Source organism: Oncorhynchus keta, chromosome 11 (genome assembly GCF_023373465.1).
Source record: "Oncorhynchus keta strain PuntledgeMale-10-30-2019 chromosome 11, Oket_V2, whole genome shotgun sequence".
Lineage (NCBI taxonomy): Eukaryota > Metazoa > Chordata > Actinopteri > Salmoniformes > Salmonidae > Oncorhynchus > Oncorhynchus keta.
In genome coordinates this window covers 53,894,157-53,911,431 of record NC_068431.1, presented here as the reverse complement: position 1 = coordinate 53,911,431, position 17,275 = coordinate 53,894,157, and the positions used below count along the sequence as shown (strand labels likewise).

At 42.2% G+C, this 17,275-nt stretch overlaps 2 protein-coding genes across 3 annotated transcripts in view; one reads left to right on the top strand and one right to left on the bottom strand.

Moving 5' to 3' along the window:
• adamts8a (ADAM metallopeptidase with thrombospondin type 1 motif, 8a) overlaps positions 1-3,970 on the bottom strand; it is a 44,811-nt gene extending 40,841 nt beyond the window's left edge. For both annotated transcript variants that reach the window (XR_008060642.1, XM_035781300.2), the window contains exon 1: positions 2,828-3,970. Coding sequence is in view for 1 of the 2 variants with exons in the window: in XM_035781300.2 (XP_035637193.1) it covers positions 2,828-3,562 (735 nt within the window). In the remaining variant the exon portion in view is untranslated. The remainder of the gene's footprint in view (positions 1-2,827) is intronic.
• A 2,343-nt stretch (positions 3,971-6,313) lies between these two features.
• The window catches only part of adamts15a (ADAM metallopeptidase with thrombospondin type 1 motif, 15a), a 28,921-nt gene continuing 17,959 nt past the window's right edge, over positions 6,314-17,275 (top strand). Inside the window, exons 1-3 of the mRNA XM_035781298.2 lie at positions 6,314-7,538; positions 14,447-14,579; positions 15,111-15,278. Coding sequence (XP_035637191.2) covers positions 6,597-7,538; positions 14,447-14,579; positions 15,111-15,278 — 1,243 coding nt within the window. The 5' untranslated portion in view covers positions 6,314-6,596. The remainder of the gene's footprint in view (positions 7,539-14,446; positions 14,580-15,110; positions 15,279-17,275) is intronic.

The following is a 17,275-nucleotide window of genomic DNA, read 5'->3' as shown; positions in this document are numbered from 1 at the left end:
ATACTTTGAAAAATCTCAAATATTAAATATATTTTGATTTGTTTAACACTTTTTTGCTTACTGCATGATTCCATATGTGTTATTTTATAGTTTTGATGTATTCCCTATTATTCTACAATGTAGATTTTTTTAAATAAATAAAAAACCTGGAATGAGTAGGTGGGTCAAAACTTTTGACTTTCACTGTATGTGCAATTTGTAAAATATGTTACGTTTTTGCAAAATGTACAATATGTTATGAATATGCAAATGTATGATATGTTACAAATTCCAATTTTTTGTTGCTAACATTTGGCTAGGTGGCTAATGCTAATGTTAGCCAGATGGCTAACATTAGCTAGGCTAGGGGATACTGTTACAGTTAGGAGTTAGGTTAAAGGGTTAAGGTTAGCTAAAAGGGTTAGGGTTGAGGAAGTGTTAGCTAGCATGCTAAGTGGTTCCAAACTACCTAAAAAGTAGTAAATAGTTGCAAAGTTGTTAATTAGCTAAAATGCTAAAGTTATCCATGATGAGATTAGAACAAAGATTGCTAGACATTTGCATTATATGCTCACCCATCCACCCTCCTTTTGTTTTTGCCTTAAATAACCTTCTATCTTATGTTTAACCTCTTGCTCCTTCCTACCTGACACGCAGGCGTCCCATCTAGACATCTGGAAATGCAAATGCGCTACGCTAAATGCTAATAGTACTAGTTAAAACTCAAATGTTCATTAAAATACACATTCAGGGTATTGAATTAAAGCTACACTCGTTGTGAATCCAGGCAACAAGTCAGATTTTTAAAATGCTTTTCGGCGAAAGCATGAGAAGCTATTATCTGATAGCATGTAACACCCCAAAAGACCCGCAGGGGACGTAAACAAAATAATTAGCATAGTCGTCGCTACACAAACCGCACAAATAAAATATAAAACATTCATTACCTTTGACCATCTTCTTTGTTGGCACTCCTAGATGTCCCATAATCACTATTGGGTCTTTTTTTCGATTAAATCGGTCCATATATAGCCTAGATATCGATCTATGAAGACTGTGTGATAAACGAAAAAAAATTGCGTCTTATAACGTAACGTCATTTTTTAAAATTAAAAAAGTTGACGATAAACTTTCACAAAACACTTCAAAATACTTTTGTAATGCAACTTTAGGTATTAGTACACATTAATAAGCGACCAAATTGATCACGAGGCGATGTATATTCTTTAGCTGTCCGTCTGGAAATAATGTCCGGGTAAATCTCAACCAAAATACCCGGTCAGAGACCGGAAGAACTGCGCTGCCTTGCGTCTGTTTGACCAAGAAACAAATAGTAGGCAAATGACAAGACTCTAGACATCGTGTGGAAGCTGTAGGTATTGCAACCTCAGCCCCATTAAATGTGGTTCACCTTTATCAATGGGTTCAAGTCGCGCATGGATATATTTTTCCATTTTCAGTGATCAGATTTTCCTGCACTTTTCGATGAAACGCACGTTCTGTTATAGTCACAGCCGTGATTTAACCAGTTTTATAAACGTCTATGAGTCTATGAGTGTTTTCTATGAGTGTTTTCGCCATCACGGTTGACAACTCCATTGTGTCCTCCTCCCAGAGCGCTAAGAACCTTGGCGTGATCCTGGACAACACCCTGTCGTTCTCAACTAACATCAAGGCGGTGGCCCGTTCCTGTAGGTTCATGCTCTACAACATCCGCAGAGTATGACCCTGCCTCACACAGGAAGCGGCGCAGGTCCTAATCCAGGCACTTGTCATCTCCCGTCTGGACTACTGCAACTCGCTGTTGGCTGGGCTCCCTGCCTGTGCCATTAAACCCCTACAACTCATCCAGAACGCCGCAGCCCGTCTGGTGTTCAACCTTCCCAAGTTCTCTCACGTCACCCCGCTCCTCCGCTCTCTCCACTGGCTTCCAGTTGAAGCTCGCATCCGCTACAAGACCATGGTGCTTGCCTACGGAGCTGTGAGGGGAACGGCACCTCAGTACCTCCAGGCTCTGATCAGGCCCTACACCCAAACAAGGGCACTGCGTTCATCCACCTCTGGCCTGCTTGCCTCCCTACCACTGAGGAAGTACAGTTCCCGCTCAGCCCAGTCAAAACTGTTCGCTGCTCTGGCCCCCCAATGGTGGAACAAACTCCCTCACGACGCCAGGACAGAGGAGTCAATCACCACCTTCCGGAGACACCTGAAACCCCACCTCTTTAAGGAATACCTAGGATAGGATAAGTGATCCTTCTCACCCCCCTTTAAGATTTAGATGCACTATTGTAAAGTGACTATTCTACTGGATGTCATAAGGTGAATGCACCAATTTGTAAGTCGCTCTGGATAAGAGCGTCTGCTAAATGACTTAAATGTAAATGTAAATGTTCTATCCACACATACTAGTCATATGCATATACTATATTCCTGGCATGAGCAGCAGGGCGCTGAAATGTTGCGCGATTTTTAACAGAATGTTCAAAAAAGTAGGGGGTAGGAGTAACAGGTTAATATGTTTTTATTCATTTTACCATTATTTTACCAGGTAACCATACCAAGTAACACTAATTTAGTTTTCACGGATTTACATTTACTATATTACGCCTGGTCTATGAGATCAGGCTGGGCTGCCTTGACAGTTCCACAAATGCCATTTCAGGCGCTTATTTTTGCCTGGAAAAATTAAACTGCATTGGAAATCCTTTGTGTGTAATGACGCGTTTGGACATGTGCCCATCACATTGCATCCAATGCAAAAATATATATAATAGTGTATTGGTTTATAATTTTTGTTAACGATATATTCCGTTTGTGGTTATCAATTTGTGCCAGTTCATGCCCTCACCTTTATTTCGTCTCCATAGAAATGTGTCATTGAAGCGTCGGCTACGACCAGCGTCTCGATATATCTTGGAGAGGAGACAAACCGTCGCTTCCGTCCCGTCGCTAGCTCAGCATCATCAACAGGATATGCAGTGCCGTCATCTGTGGCCAGACGGCTTTTATCCTTCACCTGATCAAACGCTTGGAAAGTCTTGGACAAATGTTGTAATTCGGTCAAAACTCTCCTTTTTATAATGTGCACCTGCAAGAATGATCTCTCTGTTTTACCATGGCCAATAACTTTGGGTTGAATTAGATACACATCCCCATGCGCTATGAAGAACCCTTGCATCCCGTGGCACAGGCTCACCGCGACAACAGATTCCTGGTCGGTGTCCACCTTCCCTGAGAAGAAGCAGCCTTTAAGCTCGTCCCCATTCCCCTCTGGCTTGATGATACCACCGGTAAAATGCCCTGATCTGGTTCCGTTGAAAAGCGCAGCCAGATGTTTCGATTGTATGTGCTGAATGGTTAACTTTGGAGCAACAAACGAGTCATCCGGAGTCAAATTCAATGTGAAGTCCTGGCCGAAAGCTGTCAATCTGAAGCTATGTTGATCCTCGCTCCTTTTCCAGAGCCGACCGCTGGTCTTCACACTGTTTATGACGGGTATGGTCTCCTCCGAGTGGAACAATTCCGACAGCACAACGTTGTTTAAGGACAGGGTTAATAAAGTGATATGTAAAGTTGAACCCATTTTATTACTATCACAAGCACCGTTTATATCAAAGAAACGATGTAAATGTGTGATAAGATCTTTTTTCTTCTTAATCTTCTTAATAGAGAAATTGCTATGAATAAAGAAGAGCGCGTATGACAGGTACCATACAGTCTTGAGTGCTCAACATAGAATTGCGCTATACATCTTGATTTTACTTAATAAATCAAAATTAAACAACCACCAATCACCTATAGCCATTGACATCTATAGGAGTTGCAAAACAGTAGGCTATACTAAAAATAAAGAATTATTATTATAGTTAGTTGAAGTCAGAACTCGAGACCTGTAGCAGACTGAATAAGCGGCGACTTCTCGTGACTGTGGTATTTATACAGCCTTGCTCTTCTTAAACATAGGCCTAAGTGGTTTATTGTTTTTATATAATTTGCTGCTGCTCTCTCCACCCCCTCGTGCTTACAGAAAAAAAAACATAAACTAAAATCAAATTGATCCAATGGGACCTCACTGGCACGCCCACTCTTCAATAGTTCCAACAGATATTCTAGACGAGACAGTCTAAATGGGATCCTTGGGACGTCCCTGGACCGAGTAAGGTCGAAGTAATACCAGCAAACCGTTGACTCATCTCACTCCATTACGTTTAGCTCTCTATTTCAGCGGCAAACTTGCAGCCTAAGTCTGAAAATATAATCAAATCTCTTCCAGAACTGCATGCGCACACTTAAGGCTCGAGTCTCATCTTCACGTTCCATCTGACAAGACTGGACCGAAGACAGTACAGTATTTAGAACCTCTGTGACTGGACTGTTTACCACCAAATATTTGATTTCAACTCAAAGGAAGCACTTACATAGATTACATAAATAAAGCCGTGAGTGATACATAGAGGAAAGACTTGAGCACATTTTTCTTTCTCTGGAATTATTTTGTAGGCTGTGCTTGTGCTGCTTATTCATTCTCAGTGATTGACTGAGCTCGACACGTGCACATTATTTAGGATCAGTAGCCATTGACAGTTATAGCCTGGTAGTAAAAATGTAAAATGGCTATTTGTTACACAACAATAATAATGTAATAATTGTGTTTTCGTTAGACACATTAAGTTAAGTTAAAACACGCCCACACCTAACACACAAATGTGGAGTTAAATAACATTTCCAAAATTACAATGAAAAAAAAATGCAATCGCATCACATTCACTTTGGGACTTTGAAAATGCTTCGATGTCTATTACTTATTTCCCATTTTGGCCACATTACAATAGGCTACTTTACTTCGAAGTCTCTATCAGGTGTCAGCTAAATTATCATAATGACCAATGATAAAACAAACGTATTATTAAATCACCGTCTTTTAACCACGACGTGGCAGTGTTGTCTCACAATTCAAATGTAGGCGCTTCTGATGATGGAGTTGAATCCCATGTATGTTACAAAAAAAAAATGCATTTAAATGGAAAGAAATCAAACAAATGATGCACACAATTAAAACGTAACAGTTAATGGATGATAGCAGCTAATTGTATTCAATTGATTTGATTAGTCTTGTTTAGTTAGACAGAAGCGGTGTACATGATTATGCCTATTAGCCACAAGATGCCGCACTTGTATCAGCCTCCAGAACATTGTATCTGAAAAGAGAACTGTCTGGACACCGCCAGGCATCCAATCTAAATTAAGTTGGAGTTCTGAACAATCTTGAAAGACCAAACACCGTCAAGTAAAAGTACCCAACACATCACATTGTTTCCCTTTGTCACGGTTGTGTTGTATTGTTATTTTCACAGTTCCATAGTAACATTAGGCTACTGTTTTACATTGTAGGCTATAAACTCGTGTTGAACTTGAATGGACTTTTCCCCAGTGATCTGATGATGATGATTCGTATGATGATTGTGACAGCATGATTAATCAGATATAGCCTAAACCCTGTCTCACTGGCTCAATTATACTACAGCGCATAGGCATGTAGCCCACTGGTTTCAGTTAATTATAAACCCCAAGAAGATTGGGTATATTGAGCACAAGACTAAAAGTATGCACACTATCCACTATCCACTTTCCACATCCATGTTGGTCTCTGAGCTCGCATGCCAATAAGATGATCATATTTGTATCATCAGTGGGTGTTGAAGCATAGCCTAACTCCTAGATACATCTTACTAATTCACAAAGGCATGTTATAAAAGGGCATTTTGTAGAGTATAGGCACTGGCTAGTAAACATATGCAAAATATATCACTCATTTGGTGTTGTGCTACTTTGCTTTGGATGTTGCGTTGGATACAAATGTGTATGGAGGCAGGCTGCGCGCTAAGCACTGCATAGCATAGCACAGACCCAGCTCGAGGGGTAAGTGGAAGGAAACCCTGTTTTTCGTGTGCTGCGCGGAAGTTGTGATGCTAATACAGTACAGAGTTTCAAGTGGTCGCAGAGTAAACCTTGAACTGAGACGCATAACCAATGAGCTTTCCCGAGCGCCTCCCCAAAAACTCTGTTGTCACTAGTTACCGCAGCCACAAAGTCAAAATGGTCTATATCGTAAAAATTCATTAAAACAAAATGTGCTTTATAGTCTTCATTTAAGGTTATGGTTAGGCATAAGGTTTGCAGTGTGGTTAAGGTTATGGATAAATTTAACGTTAGGTTTCAAGTCAGATTTTAAGAGAAATTGTAGAAATAGGCGGGGTTAAACCATAATTACGACTTTGCGGCTGTGGTAACTAGTTACGACCCCAAAAACTCTGATTACAATTTCTCAATATTTAGGCTACTCATGACGCAAAAGCATAAAGTCCACAGAAGGCAGCAATCGGCTCAGCAGACAGGTAGATGATGGGAACGGGTCAGATATTGAAGGATTTTGCACTGAGCGGACTTGTAACGGCAATGTTTTAGAATAGCCTTCCATTTGCGCCTTGGATTATTCTCTGTTGTATCGATCACTCATTACGACTGCATTAGAGGGAACGTTTACGGCTCGTGCAGGCTACTTCTGTTGTTCATTTCAATTCCTGATCATTACATTAGGTTACTCAATAAAACCAATCATGGTGATGTTCATAAGGACAATATTGCTCTATTGTTTCGTGATTCTACACTCCAGATCCGTTAATTGCATGGAGAGTGAAAGTGAACTTTGCTACCCCATTAGACTGGATGACAAACAATATGAGCATAATGTTTTTGACAACGGCGAGGATATTCTTACGGGGATAATTGTTCTTAAAATAAGCGCCTTCCAGCAGGAGCTAGTGCTTGATTTGCATCCAGATTCAAATTTCCTTGCCCCCACCGTCTCTGCCTCCAGTCCAGCTGCAAGCGGGGACCTGAGCAGGTGTTTTTTCTCTGGTTATGTCAACTCAGACCGGCTCTCATACGCAGCGCTGAGTCTGTGCAAGGGCTTGCAAGGCGCATTCGGTTTCAAAGGCTGGGAATATTTCATCAACCCTGTCCACAATGACACTACTTCAGGAAATACCAGGAGCGCCGAGAGCGTGCATGTTATCCGGCGCCGTAGCAACGATAACTTCAACGGTAACTCGACCTCCAGGTGCGCGGTGGACACGGGTCCAGACGTCGCCGCGTCTTTGGAGAAATACAAGCACTTATACAAAGGTCACAATGTGACTGAAACAATGTTAAAAGGTATCCAAGGTAGATCCAAGAGATTTGCCTCCATCCCCAGATACGTGGAGACGCTGGTTGTTGCTGATGAGTCCATGGCTAGTTTCCATGGAGATGACCTTAAACATTACCTCTTGACACTCATGTCTGTGGCAGCTAGGCTCTACAAACACCCCAGTATTCTCAACTCCATCAACATTGTTGTTGTCAAGTTCATTGTGCTAACTGATGATGACAAAGGACCCAAAGTCTCAGGCAATGCAGCAATGACGCTGCGTAACTTCTGCACTTGGCAAAAAAAGATTAATAAGAATAACGACAAGCATCCAGACTATTGGGATACTGCCATACTGTTCACCAAGCAGGTAAAGTTGAGCTTTATTCTGTCAACATGGGGTGCTCTCTATCTGTCACCTTGCGATCACCATGGGAGCATGGGATGGCAGGTAGCTTATTGCAAAGGTGTTGGGACAGTAACCGAAAGGTTGCTCGTTTGAATTCCACAAGATGAAAGCACATTTCCATTTTACACCTCACACTTGTACATGCCGTGAAACTGGATAGATTTAAGCACCCTCTATTTTACCTTGGTTTGCAAGTACGTATGCATCTGTGCAATTAGAATTACTGTGTAATCTGTATGCAGAATGAGGATGATTGTGATGCATTGGATCATTGCAATAGTTTGAATGGGAATATAATTGAATGCACCACATAAGCAGTCCAAACCAGTCTATAATGCTGACCATTATCTTCCATCAGTGTGTTTGTCTATGGTGACATAGATGCCATATAATGGAACTTGTGTCACAGGGAGGTATTGGAGCCTTGGCATAAGTCCATGTAAACCCAATGGCACACGAGACATAGTCACAGACATAAAACTAGCTAAACCAACCCAACCCCAGGTCTCATAAAGTAGACACTGACTTGATTTATGCTTGTTTACAAATCACAATGCTTATTTATAAAAGGCTGGGTTCAGTGGGTTGTCCCTGCCCTTAAACATGAATTGATTCGCACTCAAACACACTTTCCACCTCTGATGAACTCTGAGACAATCCCCACCTGTTGGGAGGGAGAGGAAGACAGAGAGGAAGAGGGAGAGCGAGAGAGTGAAATGGAGGGCCGCGCCCACAGCACAGTGTCGACAGACCAGACCACTCATTACTCACACAGCCAAACAACAAGACTCTACATGCCACGTGGCCAACCGGCTGGTCAGCCCTAACACTGAAGTAAGGTCAGGGATTGTCATGGTCCAAGTTTACCATTACAACCAAAAATAGTCACTGTCAGAGCAGAGTGGCAGTTATTTGTTTCTGTTTTGCTGACATTTTTTCTTTTTGATTCATTTCTAAATTTCAGACAAGGTCAGAGTTGAAGTCCCTCCTTACATTCCAACCATTATTAGAGAAGGTGTAGCTCTTTGACCCATGAAGAGACATGTGAACACTCACTTCTCAGCCAAGTTTCAGACAGCCGTGATATGACAGACAGACACAGACGTTATACAGTCCTTTGTTTTCCTTAGTATAGAAGGTTGTCCATGGTTTACTGTCTTGGAAGGTAGGCAAGCATTTTAGTGGGGAGAGAGATTCAGACACCTCCAATAGTAGCAAGGAATACAGTTACCATGCAGTTAGATACTTTAGTCTCAGAGCTTTCATGCAATAAATAGATTGGCAGAGCCAAACTTAATGTCAGTGCAGTGCTGTACTCAACCACCCTTACTTGGTAGATGTAATTTAAATAATTCCGGATCATGTCATATAGCACGTTATGTCATGGCCAATCTCTTCATGACCAAGTCACTGTACTTTCCAGCAAACATACTGAACATAATAATCCAATAGAAAATGTACCAATAAACTAACAACTAGCTTAGTTATTTGACCTGTGCTCTGTGACAAGGGAGTGTCAGTCAGTCCGTCAGTACCCCGAGGGATGAAGCAATCGGAAGTGTCTTGTTTTATGTGGACCTTTCCCACCCTGCCTTGCCTCCAGCTGTAAATGCGCTGGCTTGTCCCTCCCCACCTCCCCCTTCCCCCTCTGAGGATGCCTTGCCTGCTCCCCATTAAATATGCCCCTCGGGAAGATCACCATGAACATGTCAGAAATTCCCCTATCCTTCCCTCCCTCCCGCCACGTCTCTGGCCCTGGCCCACTTGCTTGCCCCCAGTCTGAAACCACAGCAGCACTAGAGGAGGGGGAGCCTCGCAGCTGCAGCCAGCCGCAAGGGACAGGATTCAGCACACCTCTCCTCTGCCTAGTGCACATTTCTCATCTGGGTTGTTGGCTCAATTTTAGCATTTTGATTTAGATCTGTTTGTGTGTATTTCCATTCACTCCTGCGTTTCTACCATGTGACCTCTACAGCGATTATTTTTTTTACCTGTCACTCGTCAGGATTGTTCACCTACACATTATGTGGAAGTCATTCTGAAAATTGATTGAGAATTTATTGTTGAGTATTGAAAATACACTGGAGATTTTAAACAACTGCACAATAACTACACTATTACACGTCTTGTTGCTTTTTAATTTACCATAGTGGTTTCCAGTTGGCTAAACCTTACCTTTAATAAAGCCCAACTTTATCGAGTCCCTCAGATTTACACCTAATAAAAGAGGCTTAGTAGCACTGGCAGTGTGGCGTGGCACAGTTGGCCATCATCAGTCACACGCTTTCCTCTCAAAACCCCAAAAGTGACAAAGAAGCCTTGCAAGTCATTTTAAACAGCACCATATGAGCCTGTCATCCTAAAACCACTAAATATAAACAGTCTCACGCCAGGCTATAACCAAGTAATTACACATGAATAACATAACAGAGACTAACTGTTGTGTGTGTCAGAACATTCGCTGTGGTAAATAGTGGCAAAGAGTGGCAAAGAATGGCAATATGGATCAGCATCACTATTAGAAAATTGAATGTGTCAGAATCATATCTCTCCAGGCGACACTTTTGTTGGCTTAGTTGGCAGCTGTATAGGCTGAATGTAGGCTTAAAAAGTCATGTCAATGATAATAGGCCTACTAGAAGAGGAGTAGATTGATAAAACTTAATTCAACAAGTTGGATGAATATTTTATCTCTAGAATTACACTCTGCAGTCATTGCCTTTGCAGTAATCTTGGTAACCATACAGACCATTGGCAACAGGATTTGTTATGACCACTGAGATACTATGCAGTTCTGTGAGGGTAAAACCTTCCAAAGCATGGGCTTGGGCTCATCATTTAAAATATACTGCCATGGGGACTTGTAAAGGAAGTGAGAGAAAGAAAGACTTGAAACAATCAGTATCAGTTTAAATTTAGCTCCCTCAGGCATTCAGATTATTCCTCATGACAAATGAGTCTTACTGTTCCTGAACATTGGAGTGGACGTGAAAGACTAACATATCTCACCTTCAGCTGTGAAGCTGTCATTATGAGACCCAATACTCCCAATGGGCCCTTACAACTACCACACAGCAGACCCTTGTGTGAGCTAATTTCTTTACTGTCTTTCATTGGCAGTAATCCTAACTTCCTCCTCTCACCCCAATCCCATTCTCTCCAGCTCTCCTTTCCATTTCCGCTCGTTTCTGTCTATAATAATAACAAGTCTGATTAAACATGTTAAAGCTGAGTTGTGGTGGACACTGGTATGTAGTCTGTGACTCAGAGAGAGAGAGAGAAAGAGAGGACGGGGAGAGTGGGAGAACTAGAGAGAAAGAGAGGGAGAAAGTGAGAGAGAGGGGGGGGGGAGAGTGCGAGAACTGGAGAGTGGGAGAAAGTAGACAAATTGAGAGGGAGTTGGAGTGAGATAGAGGCAGAGAGGAAGAGAGAGAAATGGAAAGAGAAGGAGGGGGAATGCACACATGGAACAGTTTGGATGTTATAAAAGCCTAATGAAAGTCTGCTGTTTTTACCACCGGGTGCCAATTGGGTCAGTGTTGCTTGAGGAGAGGAGTCGTCTTTGACACAGTGAAAATGAATAGGTTTTGACAGACATGGGCTGGTGGTGATGCTGATGATGCACTCAGCCGACCTTGGTCCATAGCAGGAGACAGTCATGGGACACTTTCCATGCTTGTGGCATAGGCATTCTCATTCTAAATACCCAGAGGGCATGACATCACAATGACGTAATTTCAATCCGTTTCTAACGCCATTTCAACCATTTCCCCCCAGCTGGTTAGGCACATTAGATTTAGACGCCTGTGAAAGGGTCTTGAAATGGTTTGCAATCAACAGCACAATGGCTTGAGTAAGGCACAGATTGTGCCTGATGTGATGTTTACTTATGCTGAGTTTAATGTACTATACTTATGTGTTTTATATAGACCACTCAGCTCTCACAGGGAGCCTCAGTTCTCCCCATGGCTCCTTCCTTACTGCTCTGCAGCTTGCTGAGATCGCACAGTAACGTCCACAGAATGTGCAGTGTATGTGAAAACCCCTTTTCCAAAAGATTAGTAATGGATTCTGACCATAAACCTGCCAGATTCATATTTCCCCAGAGAGGGCTGGATGGGAGAGTAACTCTACACTAAGTTTGCTATTAACTTCCATGATAGACAGATACACACCAGGGTAACAAGGGGGGAAGGACACACCTAGCTAAGTATTTCCAGATCTTATAAAACCCTTCCCGGTGATACTGGTGAATCAGACCAAGGTTTCCAGTTGTCGTTGCAAGCTGCTGCAGTTGTTGTTGTGTAACTTGTTTAGTGCCTAGCCTAATTCTTTCTTGCTGTTGCTCTTTTAACATTTTGCAACAACATGTCGCTTTTGAATATGCCACCAGGCCCCTACTAATCAGCCACCGGCTGATTGATTGAATCACTACAACTTTGATTGGCCCTACTCTGTTCTGTTGCAGTTCTGTGCAACAACATGTTGCTTTTGAATGTCCCTCCAGGCCCTACTGAGCCATCACGAGCAACATGACTTATGTTATGGAGGGAAGTTTTAAAATTTTTATTTAACCTTTATTTAACTAGGCAAGTCAGTTAAGAACAAATTATTATTTACAATGACAGCCTAACGGGGAACAGTGGGTTAACTGCCTTGTTTAGAACGACAGATTTTTACCTTGTCAGCTCGGGGATTCAATCCAACAACCTTTCGGTTACTGGCCCCACACTCTAACCACTAGGCCATCCCAAATCCTACTCTGTTCTATGCCTGGTTCAGTGAAAAGAGGAAGTAACATGCAGAAACAAGGTCACCAAAAGCAGTGGGTCTTTTAATTATGATTAGTCAGGATTGGAATGCTATTATTGGTCATTGTCATTAAACAGCTGGGTGAGTGAGTCCACACCGTGGAAAGATGGATAGGATGGAGAGTCAGGATTGGCAGTTGTGTTTGTGTGTGTGCGTGCGTGTCTGTGTGTGTGTTAAACAGCTGGGTGAGTGAGTCCACACCATGGAAAGATATGGCAGATGGCGGATGGGAAAAGTAGGTCATTGGCAGATGAAAACACAGCAGCTCATTGCAGTTTAGTATACTTTCTCATAGGCCTAGCGCAATCAAAAAATGTGATTGTCCTGTGTTTTATATATATTTCCACACTATGAGGTTGGAATAATAATATGAAATTGTGAATATGATGATAATGGCCATTTAGTGTAAGAGCTGTTTGAAAAGACAGTTCTCAGTTTTTCCCTCCCCACTCAAACCACTCCCAGACAGTCGTAGAAAATGATTGCTTGAGAAATGACAATTTTTGACCATTTTAATTGCTAGGTGGTCGCGGACTCCGTCCAACCAATCTCCCTACTTTTGTTTCAGTCTAAAGTAACTAGATCATTAGTAGGTATCATACATCTTGGAGATGCTCAGAAATACATTAAGTATGTTTCATATTGCTCTGATGCCAGGCTGTGCACACTAGAGTAGAATCTTCGACAAACACACAGTAAAAACCATCAATCCCCAAAGCTCCTCTCAGCTTTGATCTGGTGTTTAAAAGTATATCCAAACTGAAGCCTTAAAGTACTGTGACAAATTATTTGAAGTATCTACCACAATTGCTTGACAATGAAAATCCAATCCAGATGTGTGTGTGTGTGTGTGTGTGTGTGTGTGTGTGTGTGTGTGTGTGTGTGTGTGTGTGTGTGTGTGTGTGTGTGTGTGTGTGTGTGTGTGTGTGTGTGTGTGTGTGTGTGTGTGTGTGAGTGTGTGTGTGTGTGTTTTAACTCAATATCAAATAATAAAGTACCTGGGATTCTTTTCAATTTAAAGGTTGTGTGTTTGAGTCACGTCGGGAACAACTGTATTATTTTAGCTAACCCTTCCCCTAACCTTTATTCTAAACTTTAAACCGATTCACCTAAACTACTACTTAAATTCACCTTACAGTTTTGTTTTAGTTCCCCTAACCTTTCACGTAATTTATCCTAACCTTTGTTGTTAGTTCCCCAAACCAACAACGTAAATTCTCCCCGTATTTCTACTTTGTTGTTACATGCAACAATCAACCTGGTCTCAGAGAAAGACGTATAATACTATATGTCCTCCCAGATGTGTGATAACTTCCGTCATCCAATTCGTATGCTACTATACGACCAGGTAAAATGTATGATACTATACATCCTCGAAATTTGTATGATATTGTACGACCGCTATTCCATTCATAATGTAACCCGACATAACGTAACATACTGTATCATACTAAATTTAGTTTCACAGATTTATTTACAGAATAATACAAACTGGGGAGAAAGGCATTGCTCCATGGGTTGTTTAGGTACTGCCTGGTTGTCAGTGAGGCCTGTGATAATGAGGTCCCAATGGGTCCCTACTCACTAACATACATTGTGTTTAAAACAGTGTGGTGCAGACATATAGGTAAATTGGAAACTTTGCTACTTGGCAGAACAATTGGAGGCATTTTCATTAACTCAAGTAAAGGTAGATTAAATGTGTAGTGGGGGTTTCCAGAAAGCAATGCCTATTGGGAGAACGTATGGCAAGCCCAAGCAGACATATTAGAATGGTTTGTCACAGCATTAACATCTGCTAACCATGTGTATGTGACAAATACAATTTGATTGATGACACACAGTATAATCACTATATATAGTACATACTACTGTGTTGTCTACCTCTTTCAAGGTATTAAAAGCACGACAAGTAAGAGGGTCAAATTAGCTTGACAGCAAGTGAATATCCTAGTTAAATCTCAGAACAGCAATATACATGTTATTGCCATGTGTAATGGGAGAGATGAGTGTGTTTGTCTGACCAGTGTGTGGTGTGTGTGTTATCTCCTGTCCAGGACCTGTGTGGAGCCTCCACCTGTGACACCCTGGGCATGGCTGACGTGGGCACCATGTGTGACCCCAAGAGAAGCTGCTCTGTGATAGAAGACGACGGTCTTCCCTCCGCCTTCACCACTGCTCACGAGCTTGGTGAGTGCTCTGCCACATCACCTTAGTCCGTCCTCCAGGGTTGGAATTGAACGTTCAGTTTACTTCCTGAATTGACTCAATGGGGTGAACCCATTCACCCAAACCTGCTGTCCTCTCCAAACCCCCTTGGCACAGTCATTGAGAACCCAAAGTTGCTGTTTTGTCAGTGTGGCAAGAATAGTTACGAAAAATGACCCAGATTTCCACTTTTTAGTTTGAACAGCATTAGAGCTGATATAAAGGAAGACCGATATCTATGCAGATTCTCATTGTATTTTTATGTGAATGTAAAACTGTAAAAACGGTCAAACAAAGACGAAACTGTTGACGGTATCACCTCCTTTCACAATACCTGAGCAACCATAAAATCATTTTTGTAAATGTCCAGTGTTTATTGACTGACAAAAACAACAAGCCAGTTGACGGCAAGGTACATGACCTATGCTGCCCAAGTAAATCCAGTAAGTAATTTATTGAATAACAAAGATGAATGAGACAGTAATGTCTCCCTTCTTCCTCTTCCTGCTATAGGCCACGTGTTCAACATGCCGCATGACAATGTGAAGGCGTGTGAGGAGACGTTTGGGAAGCTGAAGGACAACCACATGATGTCCCCTACCCTGATCCAGATCAACAGGACCAGCCCCTGGTCCCACTGCAGCGCAGCCATCATCACTGACTTCCTGGACAGCGGACATGGTGAGTCAGCAGAACCTCTGACCTCTAACCCCTGACGCTCACACATAGGCATGTACGCACAGCACATACCTGACCCTTACTAAGGTGTTGTAGTGGTAAAGAGATATTTGGGTAACCCTTGAGTGCTGCCGGTAAAAAAACTAGGCAAACCCTTAACCCATTTATCTTGTGTAATATGTGGGAAAACCCTACAAGGTTGGTACACTGCCTGGACAGTGGAAATGGTGAGTCATCGTGACTCTTACCTTCTGACCCCTAACCCCTGACCCTTGTTGTGTAGAACAAGAGGAAGGAATGTAGGGAGAGTGTTTGATAAAGAGGTGTGAGTGAGACTCAGCTGAACTCAGTCTCACTGTGGTGCTTCAGGCACCCCTTATAACACACTCATTGGTTGACAACATACAGTACAAACATCTTGTGTTGTGTTGGCACCAGGACTGCTGATGGCTGATCACATTGAGAGAACACATGCCCATCCTAACGTGCTGCTGAGCACATAATCACAGAGCCTGTTCTGTTCCTGTTGTGTCCCTGTCACAAACAGAGTCACACAGTCTAGCCTGTTATCTGTTGCCACAGGGTCAGTAACTAGGGGGCTATGAAGCCTGCAGTTGGCAAGGAGGAGGCTGACTTACTTCGCAAAGCAGACATTTGTATTTTTATTTTTATCAATTCCGCCTGATAAGATCAAATAGATAAAGATGGTAGTTATTGTCCCTGAAAGGGAAATGTGTTTTAGACATATATACTGCTTAACATAATGATTATAAGTCTGCAAATAGTCCAAGAATATAATAACCTCTCAGCCATGAATATGACCTGATGGGGTAACAACAGCTATAGTTATCTCTGTCGTAAAGACGAATCACGTATCAGATAACTCTAAATGGGACATGTGCACAGACCAGACAGCTTACACTCACTGTAACGTTGGAGGCACTCACAAAATGTTACATTACAGACAATGAGAGAGAGAACGCTCTCTGCAGACATCCTAATCCTACTCTCTTGAATATGGAGCTTGTGCCAAGCAGGGCAAACCACAAGGTCTGGACCCAGATCAGTGACAAACTGTTATTTCAAGGCCTGCTATCCTGACCATCTGTCCCAAATTAGAGGGGCTGTTATACGAAGAACCACCGCAGTGGTTTGGGCAGCTAGGTGTAGTCCTCAATACTTCCCACATAGGTTAAAATAGAATAGAAGAAACATGCTCTGTTCGTTCCATTCTGTTTTCATGGCCGTTACATGACATTTTTCCTCAGGACAGAGAAAAGTAGACAACGACAATGCCTGGTTCAAAGTAGCACAAGCACGCACGCAAGTTAGGAGTGCCTTGAGACATTAGGAGTGTGTGTCTCTTTGTTAAAAACAGCTGGTGCGTGTTCTCTAATGATAAGGAAGTCTCAAGTTTTTGCTCGCCTGAGTTAGAATACCTTATGGTAAGCTGCAGACCATACTATTTACCAAGAGAGTTTTTATCTATATGTTTAGTAGCCGTCTATTTACCACCACAAACCGATGCTAGCACCAAGACTGCACTCAACAACCTGTATAGGGCCATATTCAAACAAGAAAATGTACACCCAGAAGTGGCGATTTTCGTGGCCGGTGATTTTAATGCAAGGAAACTGAAATACGTTTACCTAATTTTTACCAGCATGTCACCTGTGCAACTAGAGGCCACAAAATTCTAGATCACCTTTACTCGACACACAGAAACATATACAAGGCTCTCCCTCGCCCTCCCTGATTCCTACTTACAAGCAAAAAACTCAAACAGGAAGAACCAATACGGAAGTGGTCCGATGAAGCGGATGAAACACAGCAGGACTGTTTCGCTAGCACAGACTGAAATATATTCCGGTATTCATCCAATGACATTGAGGAGTGTACCACATCAGTCACCGGCTTCATTAATAAGTGCATCAATGATGTCGTCCCCACCGTACGTACATATCCCAACCAGAAATCATGGATTACAGGCATGCCATGGA